Below are 18,078 nucleotides of genomic sequence, written 5' to 3' on the forward strand. Positions count from 1 at the left end.
TCGCATGGACAACAAACATTTTATTGCAAACAGTGAATTATAACAATAATCCAGAAGGGAACCATGAAAAAACACATTGTATATTTTTCTACTGTGTAAATGAGTCGGTAAACATTTGTGATTATCTAAATGTTTAATCCCTCAAAATGAAGCTTTTATTCTTCAGCTCAGCGGTTTCCTTTCAATCGTGTTCTCATATCTTTAATTATGTTGCAACCCAAACCAACAATGTAACTGTGTAGAAGCAAAGACAACTAATTCAATTCAGCAGAAAAGAGTTTAAACATTAATACGTGACTGAGAAATGAGAACAAAACAGATTCTCAAACTTCAAACACAGAAGAAAGCTGTAGAATCAGTTGGGAAACCCATCCGCCTCAATGACAATTACATTTTGGGACCACAAAATATATATTTTCTCTCTCTCTCTCTCTATATATGTATATAGCAATATTTACAGAATGGTCATTAAGTGTTTTACTTATGAACTATTTACTCCTATAAAGTAATTCATCTTCGTCTTCTGCTGCTGGACAGAATGTTCACGCACGCTTTGTGAGTATTAACTGAACCATATGAAGTCATTTAAGGATCGATTCCTTTGGCCGATTTAAACCAGTAGTTTCATCAAAGGTTATAAAATAAATGGTACTAATTGACCAATTAGCCGTTGTGTTAAAATACAAGCTGTAAATGTTTAAAATGTTAAGAACTCATTGGGGTTGATTGTGCTACTTTTCATTAGGCCACTTCTTATCATACAGCATTACTGTGGTTTCCTTGTTTCCTTGTTTCCTCGCCTGGGCGACCCACACTTTAGACGCCCGTCTGCTCCGTGATCCAGCCGCGGTACTCGGTGATGCGGGTGTACACGCCGGGTCTGTTCCTGCGGCCGCAGCCGTCGCCCCAGCTTACCACGCCAGCCAGGTATACCCGCCCCCCAGGGGCCGTGACGGACAATGGGCCGCCAGAGTCGCCCTGTGTGAGTCGGAGACGAGAGGGTCAGGTTGGGCTCCGAGACAGGAAGTGTCCCAACGAGACAGGAAGTGTCCCAACGAGACGTCCAATTTCTAGTTCTAACGGCTGCCCTCTCACGTTAAGGTGGAGGTGGCGTGAGCTACTCAAAGTACTCCAGGTATCACAGTATCTGAATGTTCTCTCAACGCAGAAGAAGTGGACGTAGTCACACACAGACTTCTGGACTTCTGTTCTGGGTTCTGCTTCATGGTCGCCGCCATCTTGGTTTCTGGCTAGATCCATCTGTGTTTTTGCTGTTGGCGACGTTGACTTTTGGCAAACAGAGACCTGTCAATCAGCGTTTAGCCCCGCTCTAAAGCCTCCCCTGCTTTATTAGAGACCTGTCAATCAGCGCATAGCCCCGCCCTAAAGCCTCCCCTGCTTTATTAGAGACCTGTCAATCAGCGCATAGCCCCGCCCTAAAGCCTCCCCTGCTTTATTAGAGACCTGTCCATCAGCGTGTAGCCCCGCCCTAAAGCCTCCCCTGCTTTATTAGAGACCTGTCAATCAGCGTGTAGCCTCGCCCTAAAGCCTCCCCTGCTTTATTAGAGACCTGTCAATCAGCGCGTAGCCCCGCCCTAAAGCCTCCCCTGCTTTATTAGAGACCTGTCAATCAGCGCGTAGCCCCGCCCTAAAGCCTCCCCTGCCTTATGTTGTGTCGGCGTGAGGTCCGCGGGGTACGTGCATCCTGATGTAGTGTTGTTGTGTGACCAGCGTTACCTGACAGGCGTCCACGCCCCCTTTGAGGACGCCGGCGCACAGCATCCTGTCAGTGACCTGGTCGTCCATCAGACTCTTGCACACTGTGCTGTTGATGATTCTAACCTCCGCCTTCTGCAGGACGCTGGCAGCCAGGCCTGCGGACGACACCATCAGATGATTCTCCTCAAATTCATTTCTACTGTAAATAAAACAGTTGTTTGAACAATACCGTTTAATCTCTAATGATATATTGATGATTGGAGGCTGATGCAGAACTTGTTCTGTATCATTTGTTCAACTTTAAAAACTCTTTTGAGGAAATGTATTATTAAAGTGCTTCATTGGGTTACTTTACTTTTGAAAACATCAATGTTATGAAAGTTATCATGAAAAACTTTCGGCTCTGCATTCCATGTCGATCAAACGAGTGGGCGTGGCCTGTAGTTAGTGGACGCCATCTCTGAAACATGAAGCACGTTGCTTTCTGTGAGCTGACTCACCTCCCTCCCTCGTGGCCCCCCAGCCCGTGATCCATGCTTCTTGGCCTGCTGGGAAGTCGTAGGTGGCGGAGGGCAGACAGATGGGCCAGATGTTCTGGTTGAGGGTGACGCTGGCGTCCAGCTCCATCACGGCCAAGTCGTTGTCGTAGGTGAAGGAGTTGTAGTCCGGGTGGGCGATGATCCGCCTCACCTTCCTCCTCACCGTCCACTCGTTGGTCTGACTCTGCATGTGCAGACCCAGCAGGGCCTCCCATTGGTCGGCCTGGGAGTACCTGGGTCGTCACACACACAGGTCAAAGGTCCAGGTAGTCACTCAGGACTTAAAAGGGTAACCTTGGTTACATGAACTCTTATTTCCTCGTGTTTGTGTGTCACCAGGGCGACAGCGTTTTAACTCAACGGGCTGTTGCTACATCATTTACGTCCTCCAAATGAGCTTCTCCTTACCACTGACATGCTCAGATGGTTAAAGCCCCTTCTGTTAGTTGTGTCTAAAGAGGTCTCCCTCTCACAGAAAGGTACCAGTCTTACACTGTGAGTCAGTGGTTCTGCACTAAAGAGTTCCACTTCTAGTCATGATGGTTCTATTTCATAGAGCAGATCATAGAAAAACCAGGAGAGAACCCCCCTGAAACTGGCTCCATGAACCTACTTGTTCGGCCCGTTGTCCTGGACGCAGTGAGCGGCGGTCAGCAGCCAACGGTTGCTAAGCACCGACCCGCCACACACGTGACCCGTGCCGGCCACGTGGAGGCTGACCTGCCACGGCCACTCGCCCTCCCGGGACGCCTCCCCCCCCACGATGCGGGAGCTCTGGTACGGCCTCATCCCGCACGCTGAAAGCAGAGGTACAGACACAGGAATGACTAGCAGGTCACACAGGTCAGAGTCTGTCTGTGTGTCTGGGGGGGCGACGTACTGCAGTCCTTCTCATCGGACCCGTCCTCACAGTCCAGCTCCCCGTCACACTCAGGGTTCAGTTTGCTGATGCAGCGTCCGTTCCTGCAGCGGAAGGTGAACTCAGAGCACTGCTGCAACACCAGGGCTGAAGGAAAGGACACAGTATAAGTACTACTACTACTACCACCACCACTACCTACACTGCTGCAACACCAGGGCTGAAGGAAAGGACACAGTATAAGTACTACTACTACTACCACCACCACTACCTACACTGCTGCAACACCAGGGCTGAAGGAAAGGACACAGTATAAGTACTACTACCACCACCACTACCTATACTGCTGCAACACCAGGGCTGAAGGAAAGGACACAGTATAAGTACTACTACTACTACTATCACTACCTACACTGAAGACTCTGTATCAAGGGTCTCTCCATCAGTCTTACACTAACGTCCTGTGATGATGCCATTGTGATGTCATCGATTATGGAGACGGTTACGACCACAGACTGAACTGTATATGTGGCCGTAGTCATGGTGACGTCATGAAGCAGAGCCCATTGATTATGATAGTTGATCAGTAGAGAGTCTCTTAGCTAAATATCCCAACATTTTAAAACGGAGGAAGATAATCAACCTGACATACAAATTCACACTTCCACATATGTGTGACTGAACAGTCATCACGCATTGAGAAACCACAGAAGAAGAAGTGGAGCCCAGGAGCCGATCACAGCAGAGACGTTTCTTCAACTTACACTTCTCACATCTGGACTCGTCCGACCCGTCTGAGCAGTCGTCTTTCCCGTTGCACTTTGACTTTTGTGGGACGCAGCGGCCGTTTCTGCAGAGAAACTCTCCTGCTTTGCATTTCCCTGCAGACAGAGGAATGTTCTCATAGTTTGGATGCGGGTGAATGCGTGGATACATCTCAGCGGTTCCACCCACCACAGTTTTCCTCGTCGCTGCCGTCTCCACAGTCATCGAACCCGTCACACTCCCAGAACTTGGGTTTGCAGCGGCCATTTCTACACTTCATCTGAGACGCCTCGCACTCTGCGATAGAGAACAAGGAACACATGATGGAAATGACTGAGAAGAGGAGAAATGTACTCAACACCTGAGGAGGTACCAGAAGAAGGACAATTAGAATGTATAGGATGGACTCATACCATATAAGGGCTGTCATTAGAATGTATAGGATGGACTCATACCTTATAAGGGCTGTCATTAGAATGTACAGGCTGGACTCATACCTTATAAGGGCTGTCATTAGAATGTAGAGGATGGACTCATACCTTATATGGGCTGGGATTAGAATGTATAGGGTGGACTCATACCTTAAATGGGCTGGGATTAGAATGTATAGGATGGACTCATACCTTATAAAGGCTGTCATTAGAATGTATAGGATGGACTCATACCTTATAAGGGCTGTCATTAGAATGTATAGGATGGACTCATACCTTATAAGGGCTGTCATTAGAATGTAGAGGATGGACTCATACCTTATATGGGCTGGGATTAGAATGTATAGGGTGGACTCATACCTTATAAGGGCTGTCGTTAGAATGTACAGGCTGGACTCATACCATATAAGGGCTGTCGTTAGAATGTATAGGATGGACTCATACCTTATAAGGGCTGTCATTAGAATGTACAGGATGGACTCATACCTTATATGGGCTGGGATTAGAATGTATAGGGTGGACTCATACCTTATATGGGCTGGGATTAGAATGTATAGGATGGACTCATACCTTATAAGGGCTGTCATTAGAATGTACAGGATGGACTCATACCTTATATGGGCTGTCATTAGAATGTGTAGGATGGACTCATACCTTATATGGGCTGTCATTAGAATGTATAGGATGGACTCATACCTTATATGGGCTGGGATTAGAATGTATAGGATGGACTCATACCTTATAAGGGCTGTCGTTAAAATGTACAGGCTGGACTCATACCATATAAGGGCTGTCATTAGAATGTACAGGATGGACTCATACCTTATAAGGGCTGTCATTAGAATGTACAGGATGGACTCATACTTTATAAGGGCTGTCATTAGAATGTACAGGCTGGACTCATACCTTATAAGGGCTGTCATTAGAATGTACAGGATGGACTCATACATTATATGGGCTGGGATTAGAATGTATAGGATGGACTCATACCTTATAAGGGCTGTCATTAGAATGTACAGGATGGACTCATACCTTATATGGGCTGTCATTAGAATGTGTAGGATGGACTCATACCTTATATGGGCTGTCATTAGAATGTATAGGATGGACTAATACCTTATATGGGCTGGGATTAGAATGTATAGGATGGACTCATACCTTATATGGGCTGGGATTAGAATGTATAGGATGGACTCACCTTATATGGGCTGGGATTAGAATGTATAGGATGGACTCATACTTTATATGGGCTGTCATTGAATGTATAGGATGGACTCATACCTTATATGGGCTGTGATTAAAATGTATAGGATGGACTCATACCTTATATGGGCGTCATTAGAATGTATAGGATGGAATCATACCTTATATGGGCGTCATTAGAATGTATAGGATGGAGTCATACCTTATATGGGCTGGGATTAGAATGTAGGGGATGGACTCATACCTTATATGGGCTGGGATTAGAATGTATAGGGTGGACTCATACCTTATAAGGGCTGGGATTAGAATGTACAGGATGGACTCATACCTTATAAGGGCTGTCATTAGAATGTAGAGGATGGACTCATACCTTATAAGGGCTGTCATTAGAACGTACAGGATGGACTCATACCTTATATGGGCTGTCATTAGAATGTGTAGGATGGACTCATACCTTATATGGGCTGTCATTAGAATGTGTAGGATGGACTCATACCTTATATGGGCTGTCATTAGAATGTATAGGATGGACTCATACCTTATATGGGCTGGGATTAGAATGTATAGGATGGACTCATACCTTATATGGGCTGGGATTAGAATGTATAGGATGGACTCATACCTTATATGGGCTGGGATTAGAATGTATAGAATGGACTCACCTTATATGGGCTGGGATTAGAATGTATAGGGTGGACTCATACCTTATAAGGGCTGGGATTAGAATGTACAGGATGGACTCATACCTTATAAGGGCTGGGATTAGAATGTACAGGATGGACTCATACCTTATAAGGGCTGGGATTAGAATGTACAGGATGGACTCATACCTTATAAGGGCTGTCATTAGAATGTACAGGATGGACTCATACCTTATATGGGCTGTCATTAGAATGTATAGGATGGACTCATACCTTATATGGGCTGTCATTAGAATGTGTAGGATGGACTCATACCTTATATGGGCTGTGATTAGAATGTATAGGATGGACTCATACTTTATATGGGCTGGGATTAGAATGTATAGGATGGACTCATACTTTATATGGGCTGGGATTAGAATGTATAGGATGGACTCATACCTTATAAGGGCTGTCATTAGAATGTATAGGATGGACTCATACCTTATATGGGCTGGGATTAGAATGTATAGGATGGACTCATACTTTATATGGGCTGGGATTAGAATGTATAGGATGGACTCACCTTATATGGGCTGGGATTAGAATGTATAGGATGGACTCACCTTATATGGGCTGGGATTAGAATGTATAGGATGGACTCATACCTTATATGGGCTGGGATTAGAATGTATAGGATGGACTCATACCTTATATGGGCTGGGATTAGAATGTATAGGATGGACTCATACCTTATATGGGCTGGGATTAGAACGTATAGGATGGACTCATACCTTATAAGGGCTGTCATTAGAATGTATAGGATGGACTCATACCTTATATGGGCTGGGATTAGAATGTATAGGATGGACTCATACCTTATATGGGCTGGGATTAGAATGTATAGGATGGACTCATACCTTATATGGTCTGTCATTAGAATGTATAGGATGGACTCATACTTTATATGGGCTGGGATTAGAATGTATAGGATGGACTCATACCTTATATGGGCTGGGATTAGAATGTATAGGATGGACTCATACCTTATATGGGCTGGGATTAGAATGTATAGGATGGACTCATACCTTATATGGGCTGGGATTAGAACGTATAGGATGGACTCATACCTTATAAGGGCTGTCATTAGAATGTATAGGATGGACTCATACCTTATATGGGCTGGGATTAGAATGTATAGGATGGACTCATACCTTATATGGGCTGGGATTAGAATGTATAGGATGGACTCATACCTTATATGGTCTGTCATTAGAATGTATAGGATGGACTCATACTTTATATGGGCTGGGATTAGAATGTATAGGATGGACTCATACCTTATATGGGCTGGGATTAGAATTATAGGATGGACTCATACCTTATATGGTCTGTCATTAGAATGTATAGGATTGACTCATACCTTATATGGGCTGAGATTAGAATGTATAGGATGGACTCATACCTTATATGGTCTGGGATTAGAATGTACAGGATGGACTCATACCTTATAAGGGCTGTCTTTAGAATGTACAGGATGGACTCATACCTTATAAGGGCTGTCTTTAGAATGTACAGGATGGACTCATACCTTATAAGGACTGTCTTTAGAATGTATAGGATGGACTCATACCTTATATGGGCTGGGATTAGAATGTATAGGATGGACTCATACCTTATATGGTCTGGGATTAGAATGTACAGGATGGACTCATACCTTATAAGGGCTGTCTTTAGAATGTACAGGATGGACTCATACCTTATAAGGGCTGTCTTTAGAATGTACAGGATGGACTCATACCTTATATGGGCTGGGATTAGAACGTATAGGATGGACTTATACCTTATAAGGGCTGTCATTAGAATGTATAGGATGGACTCATACCTTATATGGGCTGGGATTAGAATGTATAGGATGGACTCATACCTTATATGGGCTGGGATTAGAATGTATAGGATGGACTCATACCTTATATGGTCTGTCATTAGAATGTATAGGATGGACTCATACCTTATATGGGCTGGGATTAGAATGTATAGGATGGACTCATACCTTATATGGGCTGGGATTAGAATTATAGGATGGACTCATACCTTATATGGTCTGTCATTAGAATGTATAGGATTGACTCATACCTTATATGGGCTGGGATTAGAATGTATAGGATGGACTCATACCTTATATGGTCTGGGATTAGAATGTACAGGATGGACTCATACCTTATAAGGGCTGTCTTTAGAATGTACAGGATGGACTCATACCTTATAAGGGCTGTCTTTAGAATGTACAGGATGGACTCATACCTTATAAGGACTGTCTTTAGAATGTATAGGATGGACTCATACCTTATATGGGCTGGGATTAGAATGTATAGGATGGACTCATACCTTATATGGTCTGGGATTAGAATGTACAGGATGGACTCATACCTTATAAGGGCTGTCTTTAGAATGTACAGGATGGACTCATACCTTATAAGGGCTGTCTTTAGAATGTACAGGATGGACTCATACCTTATAAGGGCTGTCTTTAGAATGTACAGGATGGACTCATACCTTATAAGGGCTGTCTTTAGAATGTACAGGATGGACTCATACCTTATAAGGACTGTCTTTAGAATGTATAGGATGGACTCATACCTTATATGGGCTGGGATTAGAATGTATAGGATGGACTCATACCTTATATGGTCTGGGATTAGAATGTACAGGATGGACTCATACCTTATAAGGGCTGTCTTTAGAATGTACAGGATGGACTCATACCTTATAAGGGCTGTCTTTAGAATGTAGAGGATGGACTCATACCTTATAAGGGCTGTCTTTAGAATGTACAGGATGGACTCATACCTTATAAGGGCTGTCTTTAGAATGTACAGGATGGACTCATACCTTATAAGGACTGTCTTTAGAATGTATAGGATGGACTCATACTTTATATGGGCTGGGATTAGAATGTACTGGATGGACTCATACCTTATAAGGGCTGTCTTTAGAATGTACAGGATGGACTCATACCTTATAAGGGCTGTCATTAGAATGTACAGGATGGACTCATACCTTATATGGGCTGTGATTAAAATGTATAGGATGGACTCATACCTTATATGGGCTGGGATTAAAATGTATAGGATGGACTCATACCTTATATGGGCTGGGATTAGAATGTATAGGATGGAGTCATACCTTATATGGGCTGTGAATAAAATGTATAGGATGGACTCATACCTTATATGGGCTGTGATTAAAATGTACAGGATGGACTCATACCTTATAAGGGCTGTCTTTAGAATGTACAGGATGGACTCATACCTTATAAGGGCTGTCTTTAGAATGTAGAGGATGGACTCATACCTTATAAGGGCTGTCTTTAGAATGTACAGGATGGACTCATACCTTATAAGGGCTGTCTTTAGAATGTACAGGATGGACTCATACCTTATAAGGACTGTCTTTAGAATGTATAGGATGGACTCATACTTTATATGGGCTGGGATTAGAATGTACTGGATGGACTCATACCTTATAAGGGCTGTCTTTAGAATGTACAGGATGGACTCATACCTTATAAGGGCTGTCATTAGAATGTACAGGATGGACTCATACCTTATATGGGCTGTGATTAAAATGTATAGGATGGACTCATACCTTATATGGGCTGGGATTAAAATGTATAGGATGGACTCATACCTTATATGGGCTGGGATTAGAATGTATAGGATGGAGTCATACCTTATATGGGCTGTGAATAAAATGTATAGGATGGACTCATACCTTATATGGGCTGTGATTAAAATGTACAGGATGGACTCATACCTTATACGGGCTGTCTTTAGAATGTACAGGGTGGACTCATACCTTATATGGGCAGTAATTAGAATGTACAGGATGGACTCATACCTTATATGGGCTGGGATTAGAATGTACAGGATGGACTCATACCTTATAAGGACTGTCTTTAGAATGTATAGGATGGACTCATACCTTATATGGGCTGGGATTAGAATGTATAGGATGGACTCATACCTTATATGGTCTGGGATTAGAATGTACAGGATGGACTCATACCTTATAAGGGCTGTCTTTAGAATGTACAGGATGGACTCATACCTTATAAGGGCTGTCTTTAGAATGTACAGGATGGACTCATACCTTATAAGGACTGTCTTTAGAATGTATAGGATGGACTCATACTTTATATGGGCTGGGATTAGAATGTATAGGATGGACTCATACCTTATATGGGCTGAGATTAGAATGTACAGGATGGACTCATACCTTATATGGGCTGGGATTAGAATGTATAGGATGGACTCATACTTTATATGGGCTGGGATTAGAATGTATAGGATGGACTCATACCTTATATGGGCTGGGATTAGAATGTATAGGATGGACTCATACCGTATATGGGCTGGGATTAGAATGTATAGGATGGACTCATACCTTATATGGGCTGGGATTAGAATGTACAGGATGGACTCATACCTTATATGGGCTGGGATTAGAATGTATAGGATGGACTCATACCTTATATGGGCTGGGATTAGAATGTATAGGATGGACTCATACCTTATATGGGCTGGGATTAGAATGTATAGGATTGACTCATACCTTATATGGGCTGGGATTAGAATGACATTAGAAAAAACTCACTGCAGTCGTCCTCGTCGCTGTCGTCTCCGCAGTCGTTCCAGCCGTCGCACTGCAGCGTCTGGTTAATGCAGAGGTTGTTGGAGCACTGAAACCTCCCGGGACAAGCTGACCAGTGACATTATAGGGTGAGGATGACACAGAGGAAGGGAATTTGGTGGACATCAGATAGAATTTCTAGGGTTAGGGTTAAAAGTAGTTTAAATGAACTTGTCTCACGGTTGGTCGGGACGAAGGCTTCGTACTCAGCAGTGAAGCCCTGGTCCACGTAGGACGAGTCTGAGGTGAACATGATGCTCATTTTGTTGCTTCGGCTGGTGACCACGGTGCTTTCGGGTTTTCTGCCACACAATCTGAAAATTAAATAATCAAAAATAAATTATTGGTTTTCCTGTCAATAATTAATTAGAAAATTGGTAAAAGTTTGGGACTTGGAACTTGACATGAACCTTGCTGGTTGGGACTCAATCACCATCAATCAAACTCCTTTTTTGTTTTAACAATAAATCAATTTTGATTGCGAATCCTGGATTACTCTGAACTTTGTGGTGCTTTGTGTTTGTCTTGTTTCGGACTTTTGACTTTCAAGTTGTAGATCTTCATGGGTTTATAACTTGATACTTGAAGCTCATTAGTTCGCAAGTGTACTTGATGATCTCGACCTGGCGGACTAGACTATGGATTTAAATCTGGATTAAGCAGCCAAGACCTGTCGACTTTTAAAGAGTAGTCAAAGAGGCCAAGAACGACAACTTTAATGACATCATGTCTGAGTCACATCACTCTCTCCCAGTCACCGTGGTGTCACATCACTCTCTCCCAGTCACCGTGATGTCACATCACTCTCTCCCAGTCACCGTGATGTCACATCACTCTCTCCCAGTCACCGTGGTGTCACATCACTCTCTCCCAGTCACCGTGGTGTCACATCACTCTCTCCCAGTCACCGTGGTGTCACATCACTCTCTCCCAGTCACCGTGATGTCACATCACTCTCTCCCAGTCACTGTGATGTCACATCACTCTCTCCCAGTCACCGTGGTGTCACATCACTCTCTCCCAGTCACCGTGATGTCACATCACTCTCTCCCAGTCACTGTGATGTCACATCACTCTCTCCCAGTCACCGTGGTGTCACATCACTCTCTCCCAGTCACCGTGATGTCACATCACTCTCTCCCAGTCACCGTGGTGTCACATCACTCTCTCCCAGTCACCGTGGTGTCACATCACTCTCTCCCAGTCACCGTGGTGTCACATCACTCTCTCCCAGTCACCGTGGTGTCACATCACTCTCTCCCAGTCACCGTGGTGTCACATCACTCTCTCCCAGTCACCGTGATGTCATAGCTGAAGCTTATGTTTGAGTCACATGTCCTGAGGCTCATCAAATGTTTCAAACCCTCAGAATTAACATCAGGAAGATGCGTGAGTAAAAGCAGCCTGCTGACCTTTGACCGTTGACCTCTACATAGTCATTGCTGCATTGGCTACTGGAGTTACCCAAGAAAAACTTCTTGAAATGAACCTTCAGAAACATTTCTTTTGGGGCCTGAAAAATAAAAAGACAACAGAGACAAAACAATTACAGAAGCTCAAATGGAAATTCATATAGATTCATATCTGAGAATAATATGAATCAGTAAAGTTTTCTGTTTAAAGTAAACAGAAATAAAATCTACCTGCTCTCCTGAGGATGATCTCCTCAGGGTGCTGGACCTACCTGGATGTTCCACACACATTCGGTCTTTGGAGGATAGTTGGAGGGGAAGAAAGGTGACGAGAAGGATCCTTGGTGCTCCCTCAGCGTCCCTCCACACTCTGAAAACAGGAAGGAGACGCAGAGGTCAGAGGTCACACCGGTAACCCTCAGTCACACTGGTAACAGTCATACATGTGTGGCCAGTGGAGCCGTACCGAGCCCCCCCGCTGGGATCTGGGAGAAGTTGGCCCTGAAGCCGGGGAAGTTCTGCTGCTCGCTGGTGATGAAGAGGAGCAGCAGCACGTTTCCAGAGGAGATGAAGGAGAGAGACTCGTGAGGGTACCCACACTGCCTGAGGAGGAGCCACAAGATCATCTCAGTAAACAACAACACCTTCAACTGAACATGAATGAATTACTTCATCTCTATTTATTTAGTTAATTCTCTTTTTTAACTTAATTTAACCCCATGTTGTGTGTTTTTATTGAGTGTTCATGCTGGGACGCAGTAGAAGAAAAGGTTGTTCAACCACACGTGCAGCTACGCTCTTCTGACAGTTGGACTGATATAAATGGTAGATGTGTGTCTCATGCAGCTCGACACATGTTGACCCTCATATGTGGGTCACGTAGACGATCCCGTTTAAGTCTCAGAGGACGATGGTCACTACCAGCTTGCCCCCCCGCTTCCCCTCCCGGTTCCTCCCCCAGACCTTCCGGTCCCCTGAGGATCCGGTGCAGGTCTCACTCTGTCAGGACCCGCTCCCTCAACGGGGCCAGCGAGTCGTAGATCTGGACAAAGTCCTTCTGGCAGTCGTCCTCCAGGATGAGGGTGTGGAAGTCCAGGCGGACCCGGTGGCCAGGCTCCGCCCTCAGCCGCCACTGCAGGTACACGTTGGGGGGGTACGAGGAGTCTGGGAAGCCTGGAGACTGGACCTCCCCCCCCCCGCCCACGTGCACGTTGAAGGGCTTCCTCACTGGAGGGAGAAAGAAGGTCACACCTCTTTACTTTTTTATTCCCTATCACACAGTATTCAGTAAATAAACTCCAATTTTTAATATCATTCAATGTCTCGGGGGATGCTCTTCATGCGGAATAAAGACGTGAGCTTTGTGCCTTTACTTTGAAAGTATTATCGTTTCTTACCCGACAGAGACTTCCTGGTCATGCGTGGGTCGATGGCTGCAGACGGAGAGTTTAAGTATTAAGATCCATCAAATTGTACAGACTGTTTAACACACACACACCGACACATACACACACACAAACACACACACCTCTCGACACCACGTTGTTGACCTCGAGCGCATCGCTGGGCCTCAGCAGCAGTCGCCCTCGCCTCTGCTGACCTCCGACCTCCAGGGACTCCACGGCGGCGTCCAGGGACGCCTGCTGGAGGACGTGCACGTCGAACTCCGACTGGTAGTACGCAACCACGCCCCCCCCGACCCCGCCCCCTTCGCTGCAGACACAAGGAAATTACCCTTAATACACATATGTATATATATATATATATATATATATATATATATATATATATACACATCATGTACATACATACACATCTCACATCCTTCATCTTACATTTTCATTTTCATGAATTATTTTCATTTGCAGTTCTCTGCCTCCTGCTTCCAAGGTTAGCCTAGCTTAGCATAAGAACCGGAGGGAACTGCTAGCCTAGAGTTCTAAAACACTTCCTGTTTCTGGAAGACTTTTACTTTGAAAGGTCTGCTTGAAGTGATGGAAAGAATAATAATAATAATAATGATACTAAAGCCGGTCATGTGACTCATACCTGAAGGCCTGCACCGAGGAGCCTTTGAAGTGTTTCGCCAGCACGGAGTTTTTGGAGTAGATCAGTTTCAGCTGAATGACAAAAAGGTCATAAACACATAAAGGTATATGTGTGTGTGTGTGTGTGTGTGTGTGTGTGTGCATATAGAATAAAATATTTTAAAGCAACTTCTGGCACATTTGCATTGGAAGGAAAACAAACGAGTGGCAAACGGAACATGTTGCTAGCTGCTAGGCTAAGCTGGATATATATATGTATATATGTATATAAGCTAAGTCCTTACCTGTTGACCCACCAGAGAGGCCAGGTGAGAGAAGCCCGAGCTCTCGGGATCCTCGTAGTCCTCCACGTAGACATGGTTCTGGATCTCCATGGAGCCGATGTAGAGCTTCTTCACCCGGATGTCACTGCGTACTGAGAGGGAATAATTCACATCCAGATCATTAATAATGATGCAGGACTAATTTGTCTGTTTCATTCAACCAGATTATGTTTAAATAAAGTTATGATCATGATGATGATGATGATGATGATGATGAAGAAGAGTCTCACGGTGGAAGTGCCACACCAGCAGTCCGGTCAGCAGAGCCACGCTGGTCGCAGCGAGCAGCAAGCCGACTCCGATCCACGTCTTCCTCCGTCGGCCCGGCTTCTTCTGCAGCCGCTGCGGGTCTGAAGCCGGCAGGAACTGCATGGCGGGGTCCGAGTCCTGGTCCTGGGGGGACACCAGCAATGCAATGAACAATTTTCTCTGAGAGTTGCACTAGAAGTGTTACCTTTCACCCCTCACTCTCCTGCTACACCCCTCAGACTGGTGCTACACCCCTCACTCTCCTTCTGCTACACCGCTCAGACCGGTGCTACACCCCTCAAGCTGGTGCTACACCCCTCAGGCTCTCCTGGTGCTACACCCTTCAGACTGGTGCTACACCCCTCACTCTCCTTCTGCTACACCGCTCAGACTTGTGCTACACCCCTCAGGCTCTCCTGGTGCTACACCCTTCAGACTGGTGCTACACCCCTCACTCTCCTTCTGCTACACCGCTCAGACTGGTGCTACACCCCTCAGGCTCTCCTGGTGCTACACCCTTCAGACTGGTGCTACACCCCTCACTCTCCATCTGCTACACCGCTCAGACTGGTGCTACACCCCTCAGGCTCTCCTGGTGCTACACCCTTCAGACTGGTGCTACACCCCTCAGGCTCTCCTGGTGCTACACCCTTCAGACTGGTGCTACACCCCTCAGGCTCTCCTGGTGCTACACCCTTCAGACTGGTGCTACACCCCTCAGGCTCTCCTGGTGCTACACCCTTCAGACTGGTGCTACATCCCTCAGGCTCTCCTGGTGCTACACCCTTCAGACTGGTGCTACACCCCTCAGGCTCTCCTGGTGCTACACCCTTCAGACTGGTGCTACATCCCTCAGGCTCTCCTGGTGCTACACCCTTCAGACTGGTGCTACATCCCTCAGGCTCTCCTGGTGCTACACCCTTCAGACTGGTGCTACATCCCTCAGGCTCTCCTGGTGCTACACCCTTCAGACTGGTGCTACATCCCTCAGGCTCTCCTGGTGCTACACCCTTCAGACTGGTGCTACACCCCTCAGGCTCTCCTGGTGCTACACCCTTCAGACTGGTGCTACATCCCTCAGGCTCTCCTGGTGCTACACCCTTCAGACTGGTGCTACATCCCTCAGGCTCTCCTGGTGCTACACCCTTCAGACTGGTGCTACATCCCTCAGGCTCTCCTGGTGCTACACCCTTCAGACTGGTGCTACATCCCTCAGGCTCTCCTGGTGCTACACCCTTCAGACTGGTGCTACATCCCTCAGGCTCTCCTGGTGCTACACCCTTCAGACTGGTGCTACATCCCTCAGGCTCTCCTGGTGCTACACCCTTCAGACTGGTGCTACATCCCTCAGGCTCTCCTGGTGCTACACCCTTCAGACTGGTGCTACATCCCTCAGGCTCTCCTGGTGCTACACCCTTCAGACTGGTGCTACATCCCTCAGGCTCTCCTGGTGCTACACCCTTCAGACTGGTGCTACACCCCTCAGGCTCTCCTGGTGCTACACCCTTCAGACTGGTGCTACATCCCTCAGGCTCTCCTGGTGCTACACCCTTCAGACTGGTGCTACATCCCTCAGGCTCTCCTGGTGCTACACCCTTCAGACTGGTGCTACATCCCTCAGGCTCTCCTGGTGCTACACCCTTCAGACTGGTGCTACATCCCTCAGGCTCTCCTGGTGCTACACCCTTCAGACTGGTGCTACATCCCTCAGGCTCTCCTGGTGCTACACCCTTCAGACTGGTGCTACATCCCTCAGGCTCTCCTGGTGCTACACCCTTCAGACCGGTGCTACATTGTGTTGCGTGTGAACCGGTTACTCTGTGTGAAGGTGAAAGAGGGAGCAGCAGTTGAACAGGAATGTTAGTTCTCACACCTCGTTCCCTTCTGACGTGGAGCTGCTCCCCAGTAAACACATCACTTTTCATATATGGAAGTGAAAACGGTATAATGACAACACAGTAACTTGACTTAGATTACAGTTGTAATAATCTAATGGATTGAATTGAATTTAGATGATGAATGTTATTGTTTAAAGATGAAAGTTGAGTTGTACTGTAATTACTTCGGATAGATATTATTACAACCATAACAGCATAAAAACCAGTTGGTCCTGCTGTGAGAACCAGTACAGAAACCCGGTTCTGCCTTCAGGTGAAACCGGCGGACCTACGGCAGTGATGACGTCACGGCCGGTTACGTCCCAGGTGAGGGAGCTCACCTGTCTCGGGCTGAACTTCCGTCCTGAGGCCAACAGATCCATAATGGTGTGAAGTGTCCTATTTGTTGCTATTGTTGATGTTATTTATTCCGTTTTCTCCCCTCGCGTCTCGCGCGCTGCGGACGTCACCGGCACGACGTCATGGCAGCGACAGGTGAGCAGGTCTCTCCTCGGCGTGTCGGTACCGGGTCCGGTTCACGGTGTAAACGGCTTCAGGACGGAAGAGGAAGCGCACGACTGCACACCGGAGGAGCCGCGACGGGTAGTGAGCGCAGGTAGGCGCACCTGGACGCCCATGAGGCTCCGCCCACACTCTGACACCAGTACCACATTAAAAGTACACATCATACAGCATAGTGTTTATTAAGTATCATATTGTGTCATGTACTTTATTCTATGTGTTTAACACTTTGTCTAGTTTCTATCCTGCGGGGTGAGTTTAGATTAATAGCGTTTTATTTGAATCAATAAGATCATTAATAAATTCAATATGCAAAGTAACTGAAGCTGTCAGACCCATGTAGTACAGTAAAAAGTACACGTTACCTGTGAGACGGACTACTGCAAGAAGTATTACCTCAGATATTGTGAAGGACAAGGAAACGGGAACACTAAAGTAAAGCACAAGGATTAAACAGTATTAATTTATTAAAGGATTTGATGAGACCCGGACCGCCGTTCAGACTCTACAGCTTCAACTGTAATAATAATAAATACTTAATATGAATTATTGAATATTTCCATCTACTTATGCTTGAAAATGTTTCTATTTATTTCATTGTTTGACATCACAATGTCTGACAAAGGAAGGATCAGGTCACCAGCCAGAGAGAAGAGAACACATTATGGGCCTTGTCACCTTTTTACACTCAGGGATCTAAGAGACGGATTCGAGAAATGTACCAAAGCAACTGAGAAAAACTGTACGTACTATATTGATCACTGATGATGTCACTTATCTACCATAAAATATGAACTGATTAATTGTTGTACTTAATGA

At 45.7% G+C, this 18,078-nt stretch overlaps 1 protein-coding gene and 1 long non-coding RNA gene across 3 annotated transcripts in view; one reads left to right on the plus strand and one right to left on the minus strand.

Annotated features, from left to right (window-relative positions):
• LOC120829850 (suppressor of tumorigenicity 14 protein homolog) lies at window positions 1-17,378 on the minus strand. 2 transcript variants are annotated; one of them, XM_078081176.1, is made up of 19 exons: window positions 17,079-17,378; window positions 14,842-15,004; window positions 14,573-14,703; window positions 14,290-14,360; window positions 13,769-13,953; window positions 13,638-13,673; window positions 13,239-13,467; window positions 12,707-12,843; window positions 12,513-12,610; window positions 12,241-12,341; window positions 11,009-11,142; window positions 10,793-10,897; window positions 4,072-4,179; window positions 3,882-3,998; window positions 3,139-3,264; window positions 2,872-3,055; window positions 2,220-2,491; window positions 1,738-1,874; window positions 1-978 (listed from the first exon to the last, which is right to left on the minus strand). In XM_078081176.1, exons 1-19 carry the CDS (start codon window positions 17,118-17,120, stop codon window positions 817-819), a joined length of 2,538 nt encoding a protein of 845 aa, XP_077937302.1. In that variant the 5' UTR covers window positions 17,121-17,378; the 3' UTR covers window positions 1-816. The 2 variants fall into 2 exon arrangements, with proteins under 2 accessions (XP_077937302.1, XP_077937310.1); XM_078081184.1 differs by having other exon boundaries at window positions 14,842-14,998; window positions 17,079-17,272.
• The window catches only part of LOC144383510 (uncharacterized), a 1,271-nt gene continuing 406 nt past the window's right edge, over window positions 17,214-18,078 (plus strand). The window contains exons 1-2 of the long non-coding RNA XR_013450941.1: window positions 17,214-17,353; window positions 17,885-18,001. This is a non-coding gene — a long non-coding RNA (uncharacterized LOC144383510). The remainder of the gene's footprint in view (window positions 17,354-17,884; window positions 18,002-18,078) is intronic.

The sequence above is a fragment of the Gasterosteus aculeatus genome, chromosome 2 (genome assembly GCF_964276395.1).
Source record: "Gasterosteus aculeatus chromosome 2, fGasAcu3.hap1.1, whole genome shotgun sequence".
NCBI classification, from domain to species: Eukaryota; Metazoa; Chordata; class Actinopteri; order Perciformes; family Gasterosteidae; genus Gasterosteus; species Gasterosteus aculeatus.

Excerpts from the sequence above, each read along its gene's own strand:
- LOC120829850 (XM_078081176.1), bottom strand. The coding sequence starts at position 17,120 with ATGGATCTGTTGGCCTCAGGACGGAAGTTCAGCCCGAGACAG. Across the intron at positions 15,005-17,078 it reads GGAAGTTCAGCCCGAGACAG|GACCAGGACTCGGACCCCGC; the intron begins GTGAGCTCCCTC and ends GTGTCCCCCCAG. Across the intron at positions 4,180-10,792 it reads CAGCGACGAGGACGACTGCA|AGTGCGAGGCGTCTCAGATG; the intron begins GTGAGTTTTTTC and ends TCTCTATCGCAG.